At 37.4% G+C, this 19,610-nt stretch overlaps 1 protein-coding gene across 1 annotated transcript in view; it reads right to left on the bottom strand.

The window, feature by feature from the left end:
- Positions 1-19,610, bottom strand: part of LOC140237563 (protein zwilch homolog) — a 61,666-nt gene that overhangs the window by 27,518 nt on the left and 14,538 nt on the right. The window contains exons 11-12 of the mRNA XM_072317497.1: positions 19,377-19,548; positions 18,673-18,768 (exon numbers count right to left, since the gene is read on the bottom strand). Coding sequence (XP_072173598.1) covers positions 18,673-18,768; positions 19,377-19,548 — 268 coding nt within the window. The remainder of the gene's footprint in view (positions 1-18,672; positions 18,769-19,376; positions 19,549-19,610) is intronic.

The following is a 19,610-nucleotide window of genomic DNA, read 5'->3' as shown; positions in this document are numbered from 1 at the left end:
TTTCTGGTATTGAAAGGAAGGCATATGGGCATACGTACATTAGAAATCCTAAGTTACATCATACAGCTCACTTTCTTTGATGAATAAAGTTAAAAATTCCTTGTTTTTGGTAACTGACGTTACATCCATCATTGTCAAACTAATTAAAAGTTTTTATAAAATTCTTTAAAGCAACCAGCTTTTTCTTTCTATCATGTGGTAAAAGACTTGTCTGGTAACTGCATACATATAAAAGATTGTTGTGTAGAGTGCTAGTAAAGTGGCTTACAGAGGGTAAATTATGTGACAATACACTCTTTCTTACCATTGAGTTATAGGCATATTTTGGCAGCCATTTTGAAAATCAAAATGGCCGCTTTTATTGAAGAACATAATGATTCTTAAAACTTCAACTCGAGTACTGTCTGAAAATGTATGGTGTTTGAAACAAATATCATTTTGAATTTTCGGCATCTGTGTCCTACATACCGTGGAATTGCCCTGCTGCATTTTCCCTCAATCCACATTATCATTTAGGATTCATTTTCCTTTAATCAAAGTCAACTTGAATATTGTATAGAATTGCACTTCAAACTGGAGCGTTCCATGATCTATATCAATGTTGATGAACATGTGATAATGAGTGATGTTCAATCCCATGTGATATGTGTGATTACTTCCCTTTATATCTACATGTATTACTCTATATTCTATTGAACACAGCACTTAAATGCAAACTTAACATTTTGAACACATCCTTGACATTCCAGCTATGTGCTTCTTGCTGCATTGTAAACAAGAAAATAAAAACATTGGCAGAGCGGAGGGTCCCCCAGGGTCTGTTATGCATTTTGCTCATTTCCGACGGCAAACTTCACTGCTGTGCCAAAACCCTTATTGCACCCATTTTACTCTCTTGATGGCTAAATGAACTATGGATACTCCATTTTAAGCAATCGGGAGGGGGGGGGGGGGATTTTATAAAGGTTTTGTAATTTTTTTTTTCTGACAAATTGTTATAAGCTACTAAAATCCTTGCATCTGATTGGCCAAGAGCAAATACATCAGAAAAAAAAAAATATCAGACAAGACATTTCATGAAATGCCCCCAGCACTTACTCTCTTACAGATCAGATAGTCTAAGATTCCTGCAGCTTTATATCCACCATGCAGACATCCCTATCATTTTGTTTTCAAGGACAGAGAGCTCTCTAAAGCACCATCACACTCTTGAGGCTCTTTACAAAATATTGCTTTCATCCGTAAGTCAACTTATCATCCCACTCCTTTTAACCCTTTGTATGCATGTCATTTTTAGCGCGCTACTCGATAAACTGTGAGTCTACATGTGCAATTTGGGAAACACACACATGCAAAGGGTTATTAAACACATGTCTAGTATATCCAGGTCATCTTGCATGGTTTCAAAGTTTACATAGTGATCTTGAAATCTGGGACAATATTTTCATGGTCTGTTTTTTTTTTTATTACAAAAACACCAAGAGCTGCATGAGGCAATTTTCCAGCAGGCCTGCAAAAAAAAAAAAAAAAAAAAAAGAAGAAGAGAAAAAAAAAAAGATACACAAAGTTTTGTGTCAGCAATGTTGTTAGTTGCTTTTGGGTATTTGGTAGTTTTGGAAGAAGTATGAGTAATCGTTCTTGTATCTCAATCTTTGGTTTGAAAGCATTGAACTGAGTGTAAGTACTATTTTCTTATAGCTTTGCAGATAATGGTTTCCTCATTGTGTTATTGGTTTTTTTCGTGTTTTTTTTTTTTTTTTTTTTTTGCATTTTTCCATCTATGGGGCATATATGCAGTTGTACATGAATGAAAATCCCATAAATATTTTTTTCAAAAACAGTCAGCAGTAGCACTAATACCTCAGCATGCTTTTGAATAATGAAGACACCAAGTTCCCAGTATAAGCCCTACCAAGGATAATCCAATAATCCCTTCATAGTGGTTGCCATGGAGTTTTAATCCCATTTTTTTGTGTGTGCATACACACACAGTTATAAGTGAGTCAGTATACTCAAATAGCTTTTATTCAAGAAAGTATGTTCCTGAAAATCTCTTCCATGAGAGCCTGATCTGTACCTAAGAACCTTATCTACCATTTTTTTTTTTTTTTTTTGTGCTGCGAGGTTACAAACAATTGATAACTCATATGGGAAGGGAGCAGACAGATTATTCTATCCAAAGAATTTGAAATGCACTGTAAGTACTACCTGTAGCATGGGAGATGGATAAGTTCCCTGAACTTAGGCTGAAGACATATTTACCTCTCTATTAAAATGGGACTTTTGTATATTTAACTCTGAATTCATTTTCATATACAGACAGATTTTTAGATTACAAAAATGTTCTGCCCATGGGCAAACATAACCAATGTGCCTCCATCATGTGACTGTGTTTAGCCAATCACTAACCGGTATTTGACTAACCCATTTAATATTACAGAATATCCCATTCTTATATGCAATAACTGATTGGTAGCTGACTTCTCATATAATAATGTTAAGATTATAGACAAAAATACTGTTCATAGCATTACATTCTCTCTCTGTTATACTGGTATGTGAAGCAACAATCTGACATCAACATATTGATCTCAGAAATTCAGTAATTCAGTAAACAACTGTTCTCACAAAAGAGTGCTTTTCCTTTCACCATACCCTGAATCTTGTGCAAATGATAAAAAAAAAAAACAAGAAGAACAATCTGAGATACCTAAGCAAAGGGGAGTCAGCATAAATTCAGTGGGTTGACACTACTAGAGTGTATTTGACAGGTGGTAGTTTTTACAGATCAGCGGCGGCAACTGCAAACGAGACGGAGAAAGGGTGTCTAACCCACAGTTAGTGCTGGCAAATGCAATTTACCCATAAGTATCAGTCATCTCACTCTAGCACTAGCTGCTTCAGAGAGACGGGGAGAGAGAGCGAGGGAAAGATGAAACTCTAATGGTCCCCAAGAACTGAGATGTTTTCCACTTCTCTTCCAAGAATAAGATTTATAAGAGTGGGTTTCCACACATCTAACAATATCCATCTCTTCTTGATTAGCAAGTGCTTCTGACGTAGGAATAGAGATCCATAAATCATGAAGTATGCAGGACACATACAAGGAAAATTTTCTTGACACTGTAGCCATTATCTTCTTCCTTTCCTATGATGGAAACAAAAAAAAAAAAAATACCACTGTATTTCAAGTAATTTGTGATATCTCACAGTAGAAACGATATACATTATGTACATTAAAGGTACTATTTACCTTTGGGAACGGTGATTTAAAAAAACTTCAAGATATCAGATTTAATGCATACGTGTAGATCAGTTGTATCACAAAACATCATACCATGTAAACATTTTGCAATAAAGCCTGAAATATAAGGAGATATCACTATTTTTCTCAATAAACCATAACTGTAGACGGTTTGGTCCGGAAGCATTTTTATTATACTTATTGTTCACATTTTGTATATTTAACAATACTTAACATTGATTATACTTATTAAACTTTTTACACTGGTTATTTCTCTACCTAACTCACATTTTAGTAACTATTTTGAAGCACTAAAGCTGGATTTTTGTTTTATCTGCAAATGGTAAATTATGCCTTTAACTGTAGTGTAACAAACTGCACTGAAACATAAGGTTTCACCTTTTCTTTTCTTTCTTCCCAAGTTCTCAAACCCTCGACCACAGTAAACAACAGCAAAATCTCTAGCCTTCTCTTCTTACACTTCCTGTTATTTAGCCCTAACACCACATCACACATACTGCTCAATGTTTACCACCTGATCAACATCAGAGTGTGCTTGCCGGAAGCTTGTAGTGAACATCGGCAAGGCATGTGTCTATGATGCGCAGTAATTGCTATTAACCTCACCTGCCTCTCACGATCTAAAACACAAACACTTCCTGCTCTATAAAAGTCTGAACCCGCAGGACTTTTCTTGAGAAGTAGGCATATGTCTTTTCATCATCAGTACCAATGATAATGATGATGATGACGATGATGGTAATGATGATGATGATAATGATAATTATGATGATGATGGTGATAATGGAAATAATGATAACAACAACAATGACGATGATAATGATTATGACAATAATGATGGTGATGATTTCATTTCATTTCATTTCAACAACAATAATGATGATGATGATGATGATAATGACAATGACGATGATGATGATGGTGATGATAATGACAATGATGATTGTGATGGTGATGATGATAATGGCAATGATGATGATGATGATGATGATAATAATAACAATGATGATGGTGATGATGATGCTTAAATCTTAAAGGTAACATCTCCAGTTGTAAATACTGAGCCTTGCCATCCTTTGACTCCAGCAATGGCAGAGGTACCTGTTTTTTCACCTGGGCTAAGAGGGGCACTGAAGGCAGACTATCTCACCTATGGATCCATACAGTGGCTGGGATTCATAATTTCTCTCCAATGGTTTATTCCATATATCACAGTGATACCATAATGCATCACAACATCGGTGATCTCGCAATTAATGCATCACAGCATGTCGTTGGTTTGAATCCAGCCCAAGTATGTACAGCTGTATGTCCATGATTTTTTGTCATGGCTACTGTTACAACACTGATTCAATCTGTGCTTAATTTATATCGACGGAGGGCAATATGTCAATCAATTGCAGCATGTCCCTTGTTTTATTCTGATTGTCTGTTTGGTCAGACAGTCTATCAAGGACTGCCATACTACAGATCACAGACTTAGTCACTGGGAATAAGGATTGTAAAAATTGTCTAATCCAAGCTTAGCATATCGGGGAAGAGTATTGGAATGACTTGGAAATTTGGGAGTGTGGTATTTGGGATTGGTTTGGAACAGAACATCTGTCAAGTTTTCAGGATCATCTTGCTCTTGCATTAATGAATCTTGTAGTTGCAGGACTAATATCTTGTATCAGAACTTTCATAATTTTGAATAATATGCAGCAACCACTGCATGCTTGAAGGATATGGAACCAGCACTGGTTGTCGGGTGGATAAGCTTGGTGTCTAGTGAATAAGACGCAACCCAGTGATCAGGAGGTCGTAGGTTAACAGAATTCTGCTTGAGTATATGTACAGTTCTGTATGCCCATGATTTCTTTTGTCATGTCTACTACTAAAACACTAATCAAGTCAGCACTTATTTATGTTAATGCAAGGCAATTTGTCAATCAGTTGCAATAAAAACAACTTGACGGAAGAATTTCATCATTTACAAAAGGAAGTACTTTCTGATTCTGCACGTCATGGGTATATTTGCCCACTGGTGATTGAATGACTAATCAAACTTGCATGACTATCTCAAGATCAGTGTGGTTTTAGTAATTACATGTGAACTTGGGATGGTAGAACTGTCCATGAGGCAAAGGCCTTGAGGAATCCATTTGCAAGATTGTGAGTTTCTCATTCAAACCCCTCTACAACTAACCTCAGGCAGGACTTATTGCTTATGATTCCAATCCATCTAGTTGTGATTGGTTGCCACTAGAGATTGATGGGCAACCAGTCACGTGATACTATACATTTTGAGGAGTCACAAAGTGTCTTGTGTGGCTTCATGTCACAGATATTGGGACAAACTCCACCCAAAAAGGCTTCTATACATACAGGGTATGAAAGAGTGCAGCTAGGGCATCAATGGTTTCGTACTTGCTGCATAACAGGCAAGTGCTACAATCAAGCCAGAAGTCTACACATTGATACGATCCTTGCTTTACAAGCCAAACTCAACTCAGCGGCAAAGTAAGTGACCAGGACAGTTGCAGCACTGGAGCAAGGAAAGAGTCATTTTCCATCCACCTTGAGCATCAAGAACAGAACCTTGCTCCGATGACACCAATGCAGTGACATCCAGATTTCTACACTGACTCATTCCAAGTCATAGAAGAAGACGAGGGTCTTTTAGATGAGGTGTGCTTTTCACCACCTAGCTTGGGTGACACAGGGTTGTGCGTGAAATGAATCGCACTTCAAAAGCTCTCAGACTAAAGCCACTCACGTGAATCAGAATCTGCCACTCTGCTTGTACATCGGCAATCAATCAGTAAATATTTAATATCTGTAACATAAATCTTCTGGTAGAAACCTTCCCCCCCCCAAAAAAAAAAAAAAAAAAAAACAGAAAAAGAAAATCAGTGATGTAATCTGTGATGCATTCATAGCAAGTATGGCCACAAGACAGTCCTCTAACTCTAGTTACTAGACTGTTTGTGGAGAAAGGACCATACACAAATGAAGAGCAGAAATGTAGAATCCTGATTGCAGCTTTGTGGTGGTTCAAGGTATTTCTGAAGTTATCAGAATGACATTTCAATGCTGGTTTTAATATTCCAAGCAAATGCAAGAGAGGTCCATACTTCAGGACTAATCTTCTAACTTTGAAAACATTATCATTAAGATTGGTCTTCGAATCATTGTGAGTGATTGATAGTTGGTAAACAGCAAAGCAAACAATTAATAAGAAACATGTTGGGGAACAAATTAATCACTTGTTAATCATTTTCCCACCCTGCTTCTAGGTGCCTCCCACAACTTTGGGGGTATCTTCATTCCTGTGCAATTAATCCCAGTTTCCCCCGTAAGCAAGAGTCATCTCATATTCCACCGTTTAACGTCAATAACATATATTACCCTGACATCTTGAATATCCCTGGGAACAAAAATGTGGCTACTGATACTTCATAGAAATTCACTTCCTGTATTTCACGCCATTAATTCCAGATTACACGCAAATCCCAGGAGCGTAATACGCTGCAGCCATTCATCATTCTGCATTCTTGAGTGCAGTGCTGTATGCTCAATGAGACTTTGAAAAAGGGTGTCATCCTTCCAGTTCTCATACATATAAAAGACCAGCTTACAGCATCTCTGCTTCACGCTCCATTTCACATTGCCTGTACTACGAAACGAAACGGAAGCAGCGAGTTTTATTTGATTTCTGCTTGCAGCCACTGCGGATACCTGCGCCGCGACCTGCCTGACAGCTTGTCAACGCCTGACTGACTCTGTCCTATTATTTGCCAATCAATGCGTCTGGCGGATGAGAGCTCGCGGGCCGTAGGATCTGATCAACTAACACCTGCCATGGTCATCTCATCCTTGTCGGACGCTGACGACCTGCGCAGGGGCTCGGATGGCCCCTTACTTTCACCGACCAACCCATAATCAAGTGTGCGGGAGGGTTATATTTAGACGTAATGATACCATTAGCACGTGCAGTAACTTAATATGAGGCAGAGATTTTTATTCCCTGAAGCTCATGTGAAGGATAAGAAGGGAGTGAGAGTGAGTATGAGAGAGAGAGGGAGATCACCGGAAGAAGAAGTGTGCAAAGTACACTTCTGCCATCTTGTAATTAGCGAGAACAATGTCCACATCCTGACGAGCATCCAGTAACATGACAAAGGACATACAAAATGACTGAATCTCCCAGAGAAGCTGGGAGAAGCCCAGAGTAAGCAAATTGTTTGCTTTACTGATTCACCCTAAATACAAGTGATGGAAAGGTACATCAATGATTTACATGGGGGACTGAACAGAGCGGCAAAACAAGTGATGACAATTTTTTTTTCTCACTGAAATAGATGTTTGCGAGTGCAAAATGTGGAGCTGCAGTAGATGAGTGCAAGTTGAGTTAAAGATTAACATATCAACAGCTTTAAAAATTCAGAAATCAAAGTGATAGGAATTTCAGCAGAGTATGACTGCTAATCAGTGGTAGAAACAAGTTATATGTGTTTGTATGTATGTATGTATACATTTATTTATCTATCTATCTGTCTACGCTATCTACCAATTTATCTTTATATACTATCTGGATCTATCTATCTGCCAATCTATCTTTATTTTTAATGAATCTATCTCTACTCTATCTACATCTATATCTATCCATCTATATATATCTATATATCTATCTACCTACCCACAAAATTACCTACGTATCTTATACAGAACCTGTATCATATAAAACCTACAGAGACTACTCAGAGAAGCAATATGGGTAGCCAGAGACAGACTGGCAACCAGCTGGAACTCATCACATACTGTCAGTACCACACCACCCAAAATTCAATGTCTGCAATACTCTCAACAACAACAACAACAACAACAACAACAACAACAACAACAACAACAACAACAACAACAACAACAACATCTTAAATAGAATTTCAGAAGTGAATGAGTTCCAAGAAATGTGTATATCACATAACCCATGTGGCCATGAGTCATACTCACACCTGGCTCTCACGCAAGGGGACTTTACGGCAACATGTATTTCATGGGGTTGGGTGGGAGACAGTTTGGTAGCCTTACAACTAGGCCAATAATATCCAATAACGAGGTTGAAATCAAATAATAGCATCATACCCTCTCCCCTGCTCCATTGAAAGGATCTACGTAGGTAGAGCTGATGATTCATCATTTCCAGCAGTCAAGAAGATCCTTATTATGTGAATGGAAAGAACTTATGTGGCATATTCAAGATGACACAACGAGGAACTTGATCTAGTGGAGAAAATAGGATAACTCTTTCAGAAGCTTGCAAAATAAATCCAGCCAGCATGAAATAAAAGCCTGCATAATTCATTGTTTTGGTGTTTGTTTTTTTTTTTTTTGGGGGGGGGGGCAGGGAGGGATATGGTAACTTTTTTAATTATCCTGATTCTCATATCAAAGGATTTATTCTTGCTTACCTTATGGTTGATAGGTTCAGTTTGAATGAATGCTATATCAATATCTCCTCATATCTCTTTTCCTCAAATCAGTTTTGCTGCATCCTTGAGGTGATAGGACTGATTTCTAATACAGTCAAACCTGCCTTAGCGGCCACCTCTCTATAGCGGCCACCTGTCTATAGCGGCCACTGAAAAATCCCCCCAAGAGAAAAGCCATGTTAAAGACCCTGTGTATAGCGGCCACCTGTCTAACGCGGCCAGCGGCCACAAATTTTGTTTCCCGCGGTAGATTTTAACCTGTCTATAGCGGCCAAAAACCCGATGGAGCCGTAGCCGAGCCGATAATTCAGGGCATTTTTCTGCTTTTTAGCCGTGCCAGTCATTTCTGGGCAACATTCAGTGATCGCCACCGTTGCATTCATCACTTATTCAGTCACAATAATGCACTAATTCATGACTGTGCACATGCTACATCTAGTGTACTGTGCAACAATTTCATAAACACCGGCATTGTTCTATGCATGATACACGCGTGTGCATACGTACACACATAAATGTACATGTATATACAACGATGATACATGTACATGTAGGCAATGCACACAAAGTTGGATTACCTGTCTATAGCGGCCACCTGTCTATAACGGCCAATTTTTCCGTATCCCTTGGGTGGCCGCTATAGACAGGTTTGACTGTATATGAAAGAATGGAATCTTGAATAATAAATCCCAAGATGACTGCCTTTTGATAGATGCTGTCTGCAAGTAATGACAAAGAGCAATTCAGTTTTGATCTGCTCATGGCAGCCAGTGAGAGATGAATGGTGATTTTCAACACGAATAGACCGGTTTACTAATGATATGCATAATGACGTCAACCCCACGCGACCCTAGTGATTGTAACTAAGTCGGGCAAGCGAAATAAGCGCGGACGCGCGCGCCACACTGTTTTTGCATTCACGCGTGTATTGTCTACGATCATTACTCGCTGCGGATAATCGACAACTTTTATTTGCTATAATCTTGCTTTGAGATGGCGTCAGCTTCAAGTTCTAGCCAAAGTTCGAGCAAGCCATGGATGAATTGGACAGTTAAGGAATTAACTGAGTATTTTAGGGATATAGGTGTGAGCACAAGCGGCTACAACAAGGAGAAACTCATCAAACTAGTGCAACTGCCGTAGCCGATTTGGATTTGCCCATCGATCCCGACCTCTCCCGGGCGGACACCGGCCGGTCACTGCAGGAGAAGCTCGCTCTGGTAGGCTGCTCGTTCTCCGATCCTAACAAGCTCGCTGGGTTTACATCCAACTTCGATAGTATTCCAGATTTTGGACTCTTAGACGTGTTCAACTACCTGATCATCAATCGGACTGACTATCACTGGAAAAGCTAAAGGGATACAAGTCATTTGAGGACTACCGTCTTTTCGCGGATGGGAGTGTTTCAAGCCTGAAGTTCAATGAGGTTTTGGACACGAGCCCTTTTCGTGTTTTCCTAAGTGAGGTTAGGCCGACCGGACATGCCTCAACAAACCAACTTACCAGACCTGGGTCGTGATGAATAAGTCAACGGGGGAAGTAAATGTTGCCTACTGCGAATGTCAGGGAGGTTAGGTCTATCATTGTTTTTGTTTTTAATTTTAGGTCTACGTCTAGATCTACTCTAGATCTACTCTAGATCTAGTCTATAGGGCTAGGCCCCTAACTGTTATTGCTAATAGAAAAATAGGTCAAAATCGTCATTCTATTTCATGAAGTCTAATCAGTCTGAGTCTAACTTTAAAAAAAAATCCTTGGAAATATATCGATTATGAGAGATTCGTTGTCTAGTTTAGATTTCATAATCAATCATAATGCTTAAAATCATTGAAGTTTGAAGTGATGCGGTCATACTGTTGTATGTTCCGTAGCAGCAGTGTTTTCCACCCATTTTCAGAACTACTGAAGACAAAATCGAAGCCAAAATTCAATAAAATCGAAACTATAGTCCAAATTGCGTTTGATCACAGCAGAATTTTCCCTCATCTAAGGTTGGGAATTGATTTAGAGCCACACGAAATGCCAGGAGGTAAAGTCGAAGTTGATGCATCGCACACATGTACACAACATACACGTAAGTCTACATGTGGGGACGTGTCGGGGACGGCTGCAGCAGCCGACGTTGCAGGCTCGCATCCTTTGTTTGCCCGAGGTTGCGGCCGTGTGCAAAATTAAAGATCTGTGCATACATTAGTAAACCGGTCTATTGACACTGAATGTCACTAATAGTGGAGCGGCATAGCCGAAAAATTGTGCATTTTGTGATAAAAGCACCAAATTTCGTACACAGGTTGACAACCACGTTCAGATCAAATTTAGATATTGGGCCATCGTAAATAGCGCCCTCAACGTCCGTGGCAGCCATTTTTCAAAATGGCTGCCATAAATGCCATGTTTTCGTAAAATGTACTAATTTTAGGAGAGAAAAGTCAATAAGATTTTGGTTACAAATGGGAAATTACATTCAAAATAAATCTAGATATCGGGCCATCGGAAATAGCGCCCTCAACGGCAATGGCAGCCATTTTTCAAAATGGCCGCCATAAATGCCATTTCTTCAAAATATTTGCTAACTTCAGAAGGGAAAACCAGTAAGATTTTGCAAACAAGTGGGAAATTACATTCAAAATGAATCCAAATATTTGGTCATTGTGAATTGAGCCCTCAACGTCCATGACAGCCATTTTTCAAAATAACTGTCTAATGTGCCACTTCTTCGATGATTTTGCAAATTTCAGAAGGGAAAAGTTAATAAAATTTTTCCCATAAATGTTAATTTCATTCAAAATGGATTTAGATATTAGGCCATCGGAAATTGCGCCCTCAACGGCCATGGTAGCCTTTTTTTTTTCAAAATGGCTGCCACAAATGCCATTTTTTGTTAAAAAATGCAAATTTCAGAAGGGAAAGCCAATGGTCTTTTTTTTTGTAAACAAGCTGGAAATTACATCCAAAATAAATCCAGATATTGGGCAATTGAAAATTGCGCTCTCAATGGCTATGGCAGCCATTTTTTTTTTCAAATGGGCACCATAAGTGCCATTTTTTCATTAAAATAGTGCTAATTTCAAAAGGAAAAGTCAATGAAATTTTGGTTAGAAATGGGAAATGAGATTTAGAATAAATATCGATATTGGGCCATCGGAAATTGTGCCCTCAACGGTCATGACAGCCATTTTTCAAAATGGCCGCCGTAAATGCTATATTTTCGAAAAGATTTACTAAAATCAGAAAGGAAAGCCAACGAGATTTTGCAAACAGGTGGGAAAATACATTCAAAAGTAAACTTATTGGGCCATTGCAAATTGCCTCCTTAATGGCCATTCCAGCCATTTTTGACAATGACCACCATGAATGTCTTTTTTTTCCCCAAAAAAGGTGGAAAATTACATTCAAACTGAATGTGATAATGGGCCATCCAAAAGTGCACCATCAACAGCCATAGCAGCCAAGTTTTAAAACAGCTGCCATGGATGCCCCCTTGTTTTGCTTTTTTTTTGCAAAAATTTGCTGATCTCAGAAGGAAAAGTCAATAAGACTTTGCAAACAAGTTGAAAATTATGCTCAAGAAATAAATTTAAGTGTAAAGTCTTCTTAGAAGGCGCCCTCAAGGGCCATGCTGACCGCTGCCTGCTTCTTTCTTTTTTCTTTTCTTTTCTGGAAATATTTGCTAATTTCATAGAGAAAACCAATGAAATTTGTACATACCTTTATGTTTAAAATCATATTCAAAAGAAAATGATATATATATGAGTTCATTACAAATGGCACCATCAACGTCCATGGCAGCCATTTTCCAAATGAGCACTATATTAGATGCTATTTATTTCTTGAAAATATGATAATGCCACAAAAAGACAATATAATGTCTTGTGCAAATTGACAAAAGACATTCAAATAAATTCAAGTTTGAATTTGAATTGAAATTTGAAATGAAGATATTGAGCCACCATTTAAACATCGTCCCAACGGCTATGGCAGCTCTTTGGCAAAATGGCTTCCACACACTCCTTATTCTTATTTGCTTATTCCAGAAGGAGAAAGCAATAGAATATTGCTAAACAGCCATTATATCTAATGCAATCTGGTGTTCAAAGAAATTTAAATTTTAAAAAAGGTTTCATTGATGGGTTAGTTCTAAATTCATGTTTTCAGTTTAGTCCTAATTGCAATATTTCGTGTGTGACGGCTAACAGTATGGATATCAAAGGTATGTGTTTTATGGAAACATAGATTAACTGTTATCGTAAAATAAAAGGCCATTTTTTCGTATCTGTTTTAAGAATATTTAGGAAGTTACATTTTAGAATAGATACACGTCATATATCCCATATATTCAATGATATGGTGTTACTGTCAAAGTTAACACATGGCGCCATTATCCCTAGATATTCGTATTACTCTTTTTCAGAAATGTTTGCCACCTGAAATATACATTCATCATCGGTGAGAGGTAATTGCTAAGCATTTGCCTTGTTTATTTCAAATGTTCCTCAAATGATTTCCGTAACACAATATTTCAGATTATATAATGTCTCTGTGAGTATTCTATTGTCCTCTCCTTCTGAAGTTAACACAAATTTTCAAGACAAAAAAAGAAGAAGAGTGTATTGTAGCCATTTTGACAAATAGCTGAAATAGCCAATGAGAACACAGTTTATGATGGCCCATTGTCTAAACTTCTTTATATGTATTGTCAACTTGCGCCAAAAAAAAAAAAAAAAAAAATGTTTACTGTCTTCTTCCGGCATTAGGACATCTTCATTAAAGAAAAATGGCATCTATGACAGCCATTTTAGAAAATGGCTGCAATTACCGTTATAAGCATTTTTTTTTCTTCTTGAAAATTTGCGAAGGAACAATTTGTAGAGTTAATGCAATCTAGATAATATTGTTTCATTTTAAACATGATTTTCAATTTATGTCAACATTTGTTGACTTTTCTTTCTGAAATTAAAATTTTTTAAAACAAAATGATTATGACAATGGCAACAATTTTGGCATATGGCGGCCATGACCGTTGAGGGCAATATTATAATAATCTAATACAAATATTCATTTCAAACATAATTTTCAAATTGTGTGCAAAATCTTATTAACTTTTCCTTTTGTGAAATCAGGAAATGAAAGAAAATGGAATCCATGGTGGCCATTTTGAAAATGGATGCAATGGCCATTGAGGGCGCTATTTACAATAATGTAATACATAGGCGCAAGATATATTTAAAAAAAAATTTCAAATTGAGTGCAAGATTTCACTGTCTTTTCCTTCAGGAATTAGTAAATTCGGAGAAAAAGGTGGTATTTATGGCAGCCAATTTTAAACATGGCTGCCATTGGCGCTGAGGACGCAATTTGCGATGGCCCAACATCTAAATATATTTCGAATTTTATTTTCAACTCGTTTGCAAAATCTTTTTGATTTTCCTTTCTAAAATTTTTGATTTTTTTGCGAGAGATTGCGTTTATGGCGACCATTTATGAAAAAATGGCTGCCATGACCGTTAGGGGGCGCAGTTTGCGATTGGCCAATATCTTAATTTATTTCAAATGTTATATCCCTCTCGTTGGCAAAATCTTATTGATTTTCCCTTCTGAAATGTGTAAAATTTATAAAAACTGGCATTTATGGCGGTCTTTTTGAAAAATCCCTCTCATTGCCGTTGAGGGCGCAATTTGCGATGGCCCAATATCTGATTTTTTTTTAATGCTATGTCCGACACGTTTGCAAAATCTTATTGATTTTCCCTTCTGAAATATGTAAATTTTTCCAAAAAAATGGCATTTAAGGCGGCCATTTTGAAAAATGGCTGCTATGGCCGTCGAGGGCGCTATTTTCGATGGCCCAATATATAAATTTATTTTGAATGTTATTTTCCACTTGTTTGCAAAATCTTACGGATTTTCCCTTCTGAACTTTGTAATTTTTTGCGAAAAATGGCATTTATGGCGGCCATTTTGAAAAATGGCTGCCATTACCGTTGAGGGCGTAATTTACGGTGGCCCAATATCTAAATCTATTTTGAATGTTATTTCCCACTCGTTTGCAAAATGTTATTGATTTTCCCTTCTGAAATTGGTAAATTCTTACGAAAAATGGCATTTTTGGCGGCCATTTTGAAAAATGGCTGCCATGGCCGTTGAGGGCGCTATTTTCCATGGCCCAATATCTGAATGTATTTCTAATGTAATTGTCAACATGTGTGCGAAATTTGGTGCTTTTATCATAAAATGCACAATTCCTCTAATTTTTCAAGCTATGCCGCTCCACTATAAGCAAGTATATTGTATGTGACTTCTAGCTAACATTCAGGCTGTCAAATGAGTGAACAAATGATGTGATATGGTACAAACCATGCTCTATTCCTTGTTTTCTTTCACATAGTGCAGCTACTTCTTGCATGCTCTATTCTTTATTTGTCCATGTACATTCTCCTCCACTCTCCTTTGATTCTAGATTCCTGAATACTTATCTCTCATGTTGAAGTTCTTTATCAACTTAATATGACTCATCTTTCATCAATCTATGGTCATGTGTGGTATTATACGTACAGCAGGGTTACATATTAAAATGTCATCGTCACACCTGCCACCCAATCTCACAACGATACCTTATTAACTGAATTTTTTTTTTCTACTGATACACATCATATAATCTGCTTCTTTAATCTCCATCATCTAATGTTGAGAATGAACAAAATGTGGAATTGCTGCCAACTTATAAATACAGGATTTTGAAGGAAGAATTTTGTCACACTCAGAAGAATTTAATTTGTAAAATGAATGGTTCTGACAGATCATGTCAAGCATGTACAAGATGTGCATCAGCAACATGTACTTTGTACACTGTCCATGATGAATTCACAGATAACACACATAACAGAAACTAAAAACGATGATAATACTAGGGAAGATGACGACAACAATAATAATAATAAATAGTAATAATAATAAAGATAATAGCATAATGACTTAATAAAAAATAATGATTATATCAAACACATGAGAATCATCATAATGATGAATACAAACGCATAATTCTATGATATATGTCATTGAAGAGTAATCATGGTATTTAAACAAATCATCTGCTTTGTTACAATAAACATAAGATACAGCAAGCAGACAGAAAGGCGAATGATGCGACAGCATCGTGTAGTATTATGCCCCATATTCATAGGCCTGACATGTACTCTCAAGAATCTCCAACAGCTGCTTTATGACATAGAGGGCAGCATTCAAACACCACCTACAGCTAGCTGAGAGCATGGTGTACTCAATGAAGAAGAGTTGTGCACCAGAAAATGGGATTTTAAATATAATCACAGGCTCAGCAAAATTTTTTGAAGCATTCTGTCAAATACTAGCACGTCCAGTGAAATACTGCAAAACGAGGAATGTTCACGTGTATTTTAATTTTGTGAATTTCATGAGCGCCAAGATTCGTGAAATTAAAATGTATGTGAAAGCTCTTGTCTACACTATATGCATTGAACGCCAGTGGCAATTTGTGAAAATTTCATGCCATGAAAAAGGCCAGCCAATCGCATGCGAGACCCTGTGCCGTAGCAACACTGGGCATATTGGTGCGGTGTTCGAAAGAAGCTCGAAACTGATGCGTGATCCAACATATGGTAGGGTGTTTAAAATTCCATTTTCGACATGAAAAACTTGGTCTTATGTGCTATGAAATTTAGTGTAGATGTAGAAAACATATCAAAGATTCAATTTCTGCAACAACAAAAAATCGAAATCGACAAAAATAATGGTCAAAATCTTTGTACTCCACCTAGGTGGGATTTGCTCTTGTGACTTTTGCCTGAAACCGTTGTCACGGTTCACTTTTTACCACATGGCTGGACTTAGTTTGGCAGATAGATAGTTACACCTGATATAAGTAGTTTTTCATCTCACATCAACTAGTGATATTCATGCAATGCAACTATTAAATGATCAGTGAATAACTACCTGAATTCATCTAAAATATCCCAACACAAATGTCTTTATGACTGTATTGATGATCATACAAAGCAGAAGAATCAATTTGAGACAGTGACCAATTTCATCAATGACTTTGGTTTACAAGAAATCTTACAAGTTCATAAACGAATGACAGCCACTGGACAAAAAGATTTTTCCCCTCTAAATTTGGAAACGATGACCCTACCCTTCAGTGTAATGAGACATGGTGGCAAATAGGTCAGACATGATATAATCAAGGGGTCGCACTTAACTTTTTTTTTTAACTAGCCAGGCGGACTACTTAGAATCAATTTTGACACTGAAGCAATATTTTGGCTAGCCAGACGGACTAGTAACTTCATAATTTTACGATTTTTAGCTAGTCCGACGTGATTTTGGGTGGCCAATGGCCAGCGGACCATCGCCAATTTCGAACCCTGAATTGGGAGGTGTTTACTGGCATTACATTATTTTGGCTCTAAAAGATTTATTAGAGGTGAACAGTCAAGCCTATAGCAGACATTGGATCAATATTAAACAGTTTCATCTTAACAATCTCAACCTAGAACTTTATGTGAAAAACAAAATTGGTGTCTACTACATAGACTGTCAGCATACTGTAAAAGTCAAAATTTTCACGCATTTCGTGCAACCAGAAGCTAGCACGTAAATAAAAGTATGCAAATATCTTTGCTTGCCATATGTTCCAGTAGTTAATGTCTTGCTTCCACGGAATTAAAAGCATGCAAAATTCTTCTTAACCGGCCGAGCACAAAAAATTAGTCGTGCGAAAATATCCACTTTTACAGTATTGCCTCACTTTGAATGGGAAAGAGTGAGCTGTAGTTTTGCATCATGACTATGTCTGCATTTAAAGGAAGCAATGTTCACAGTATACTTAAAGGGTGAAGTTCAGGATGAGTACAAAACATTGGCCAATACAAGTAGTGTGATGGGCAGATACGTTGGTTAGATATGATTTAAAAACTATCCTTGAATACATACCATGGTCTGAGCTTGTTGGTGACATTTGAAGAAGCATGCAAGTCAATCCATTTAGTGAACCTCCATATAGGATGATGACTCAATATCTGACCTATTCTCACCGGGACAGTAGCTTCATCAGAGCAAAGATCTTATTCTTGGGTCTGCCCAATTAACTGGTGATGGCTGTACTCACCTTCATTCTCACATAATGGGTATTGTAGATGTTGCACAATGCAAAATATCAAGAAACATTTGCTGGCTTGTCTAAAAACATGCCATGGTTAACAAATACGGGGTATGGACTATTAAGAAATTGAAGTTGATTACAAAGTCATCTGCACTGATGTCTCTCTGTCTCTTTAAATATGAACATAAGTTAAATGAATATTCCAAGGGTGGATAATCCAAAAAAAAAAAATGTTAATAAGTATCACACAATTTAACTTAGTGCAGTTCAGTGGTGTAAATAGGTAAATTTTTGGCTTCCATTGATTCATGTATGTCAAAAATAAATGATTTCAGTTCAAAAAACAACAACTCAGATTTGGTCAATAAATCTAAATCTTGCCTTTATTCAAGTTTTATTTCATGTATGTCCCACAAAAATGGTGAAATAAAAAAGAAAAAAGGAGAGATATGTACATACAGATACATCGGAAACATTGATACAAGGAGAGGTAGGTTGGTCTATCAAAATGTAGGTTTTGCAGGCTCTTTTGTTTTGCTCCAAACTTCCCCAGAAGTTAGTCTTATGTGCACAAGTGACTCACCCTCCATCAATTTGAAGAAAATCAAAGTTCAACTGAGATAAACTTTTATTCAGGATTCAAACGTCTATCACACCAATGCCCTTTTCACATCAACACCAAAACACACTTCTGATGTTTCAACACACACACACAAAAAGCGTTTTCTCCATTCACTCAGCATTTACATCATATACATAAAAGACTCAATATGAATCAAAGTGAAGTCAAAACTCACTCTTTGTAGTGGTTCTGGACAGCGGTCAGCTCTACTGGTAACACAAATGTGTGTTGGTCATCTGGAGGATGACCCTTGTAGTGGGCCAAAGCACTCCTATTACATAGAATCAGAAGGAGGCAACAAAGAATGAGAATGTTATGTTTGTGAATTATTGGGATGTTTCCCAATTTACATCATAGCATTTGTATAGCTGCATCAAATACCGTTGATATATTGTAGGCATGGCACTTCTCCTTTGTTGTACAAGAGTACACGGGAATGCCAGCTTGTCCAAAGGTCATCTCAAGCTTTTGTCGGTAATCAGTCATTGCCTAAAGTAATGGAGTACTAGTATTAATAGAGAGAGATCACATGTTCTGTCAGGGAATATACTACATTACTGAAACTAGGCTCATATTGACAAGCTTGATCTACTGGAAACCGAATGCTGTAATCATTAACAAGCAGGTTACATGTTTATCCTGATTTCTTTGTGATAGACTCACTGACCAGTTACACAATCTTTACAATGAATGCCTTCTTCAATATGGCTCATGTATGAAATTAAGACAGTATCAAACATCTGAGCAGTATCATTTTATACCTTGCAATATAGTTAGTTCATCTTTGTATTCAATATCATTTGTTCAAGGAGTGAAAAAAAAAAAATAGATGAAGTTTTGTCTCACAATAGATAAGTGTGAATTATTTAGCGCACTGACCTAATAAGGGTGAGAATGTTGTTGGTGGGCAGTCCGAGGGATTGGGAGGCCAGAATGGTCAGTTGCAGGACACAATGCAGACATTCCAGGCGAGAGACCAGGTCAGCAGGGGTCAAGAGTCCAATGGGAGTGATGTACCACTCAAGGGAGTGAAGAGTGGTCAGTTTCTGGGCTGTACAGAGATGACAAACAAAAATCTTGAAGCTATGATTTAAATCATGGACACACTATAAT

The sequence above is a fragment of the Diadema setosum genome, chromosome 14, assembly GCF_964275005.1.
Source record: "Diadema setosum chromosome 14, eeDiaSeto1, whole genome shotgun sequence".
NCBI classification, from domain to species: domain Eukaryota; kingdom Metazoa; phylum Echinodermata; class Echinoidea; order Diadematoida; family Diadematidae; genus Diadema; species Diadema setosum.
This window is presented reverse-complemented; position numbering and strand designations above follow the sequence as displayed.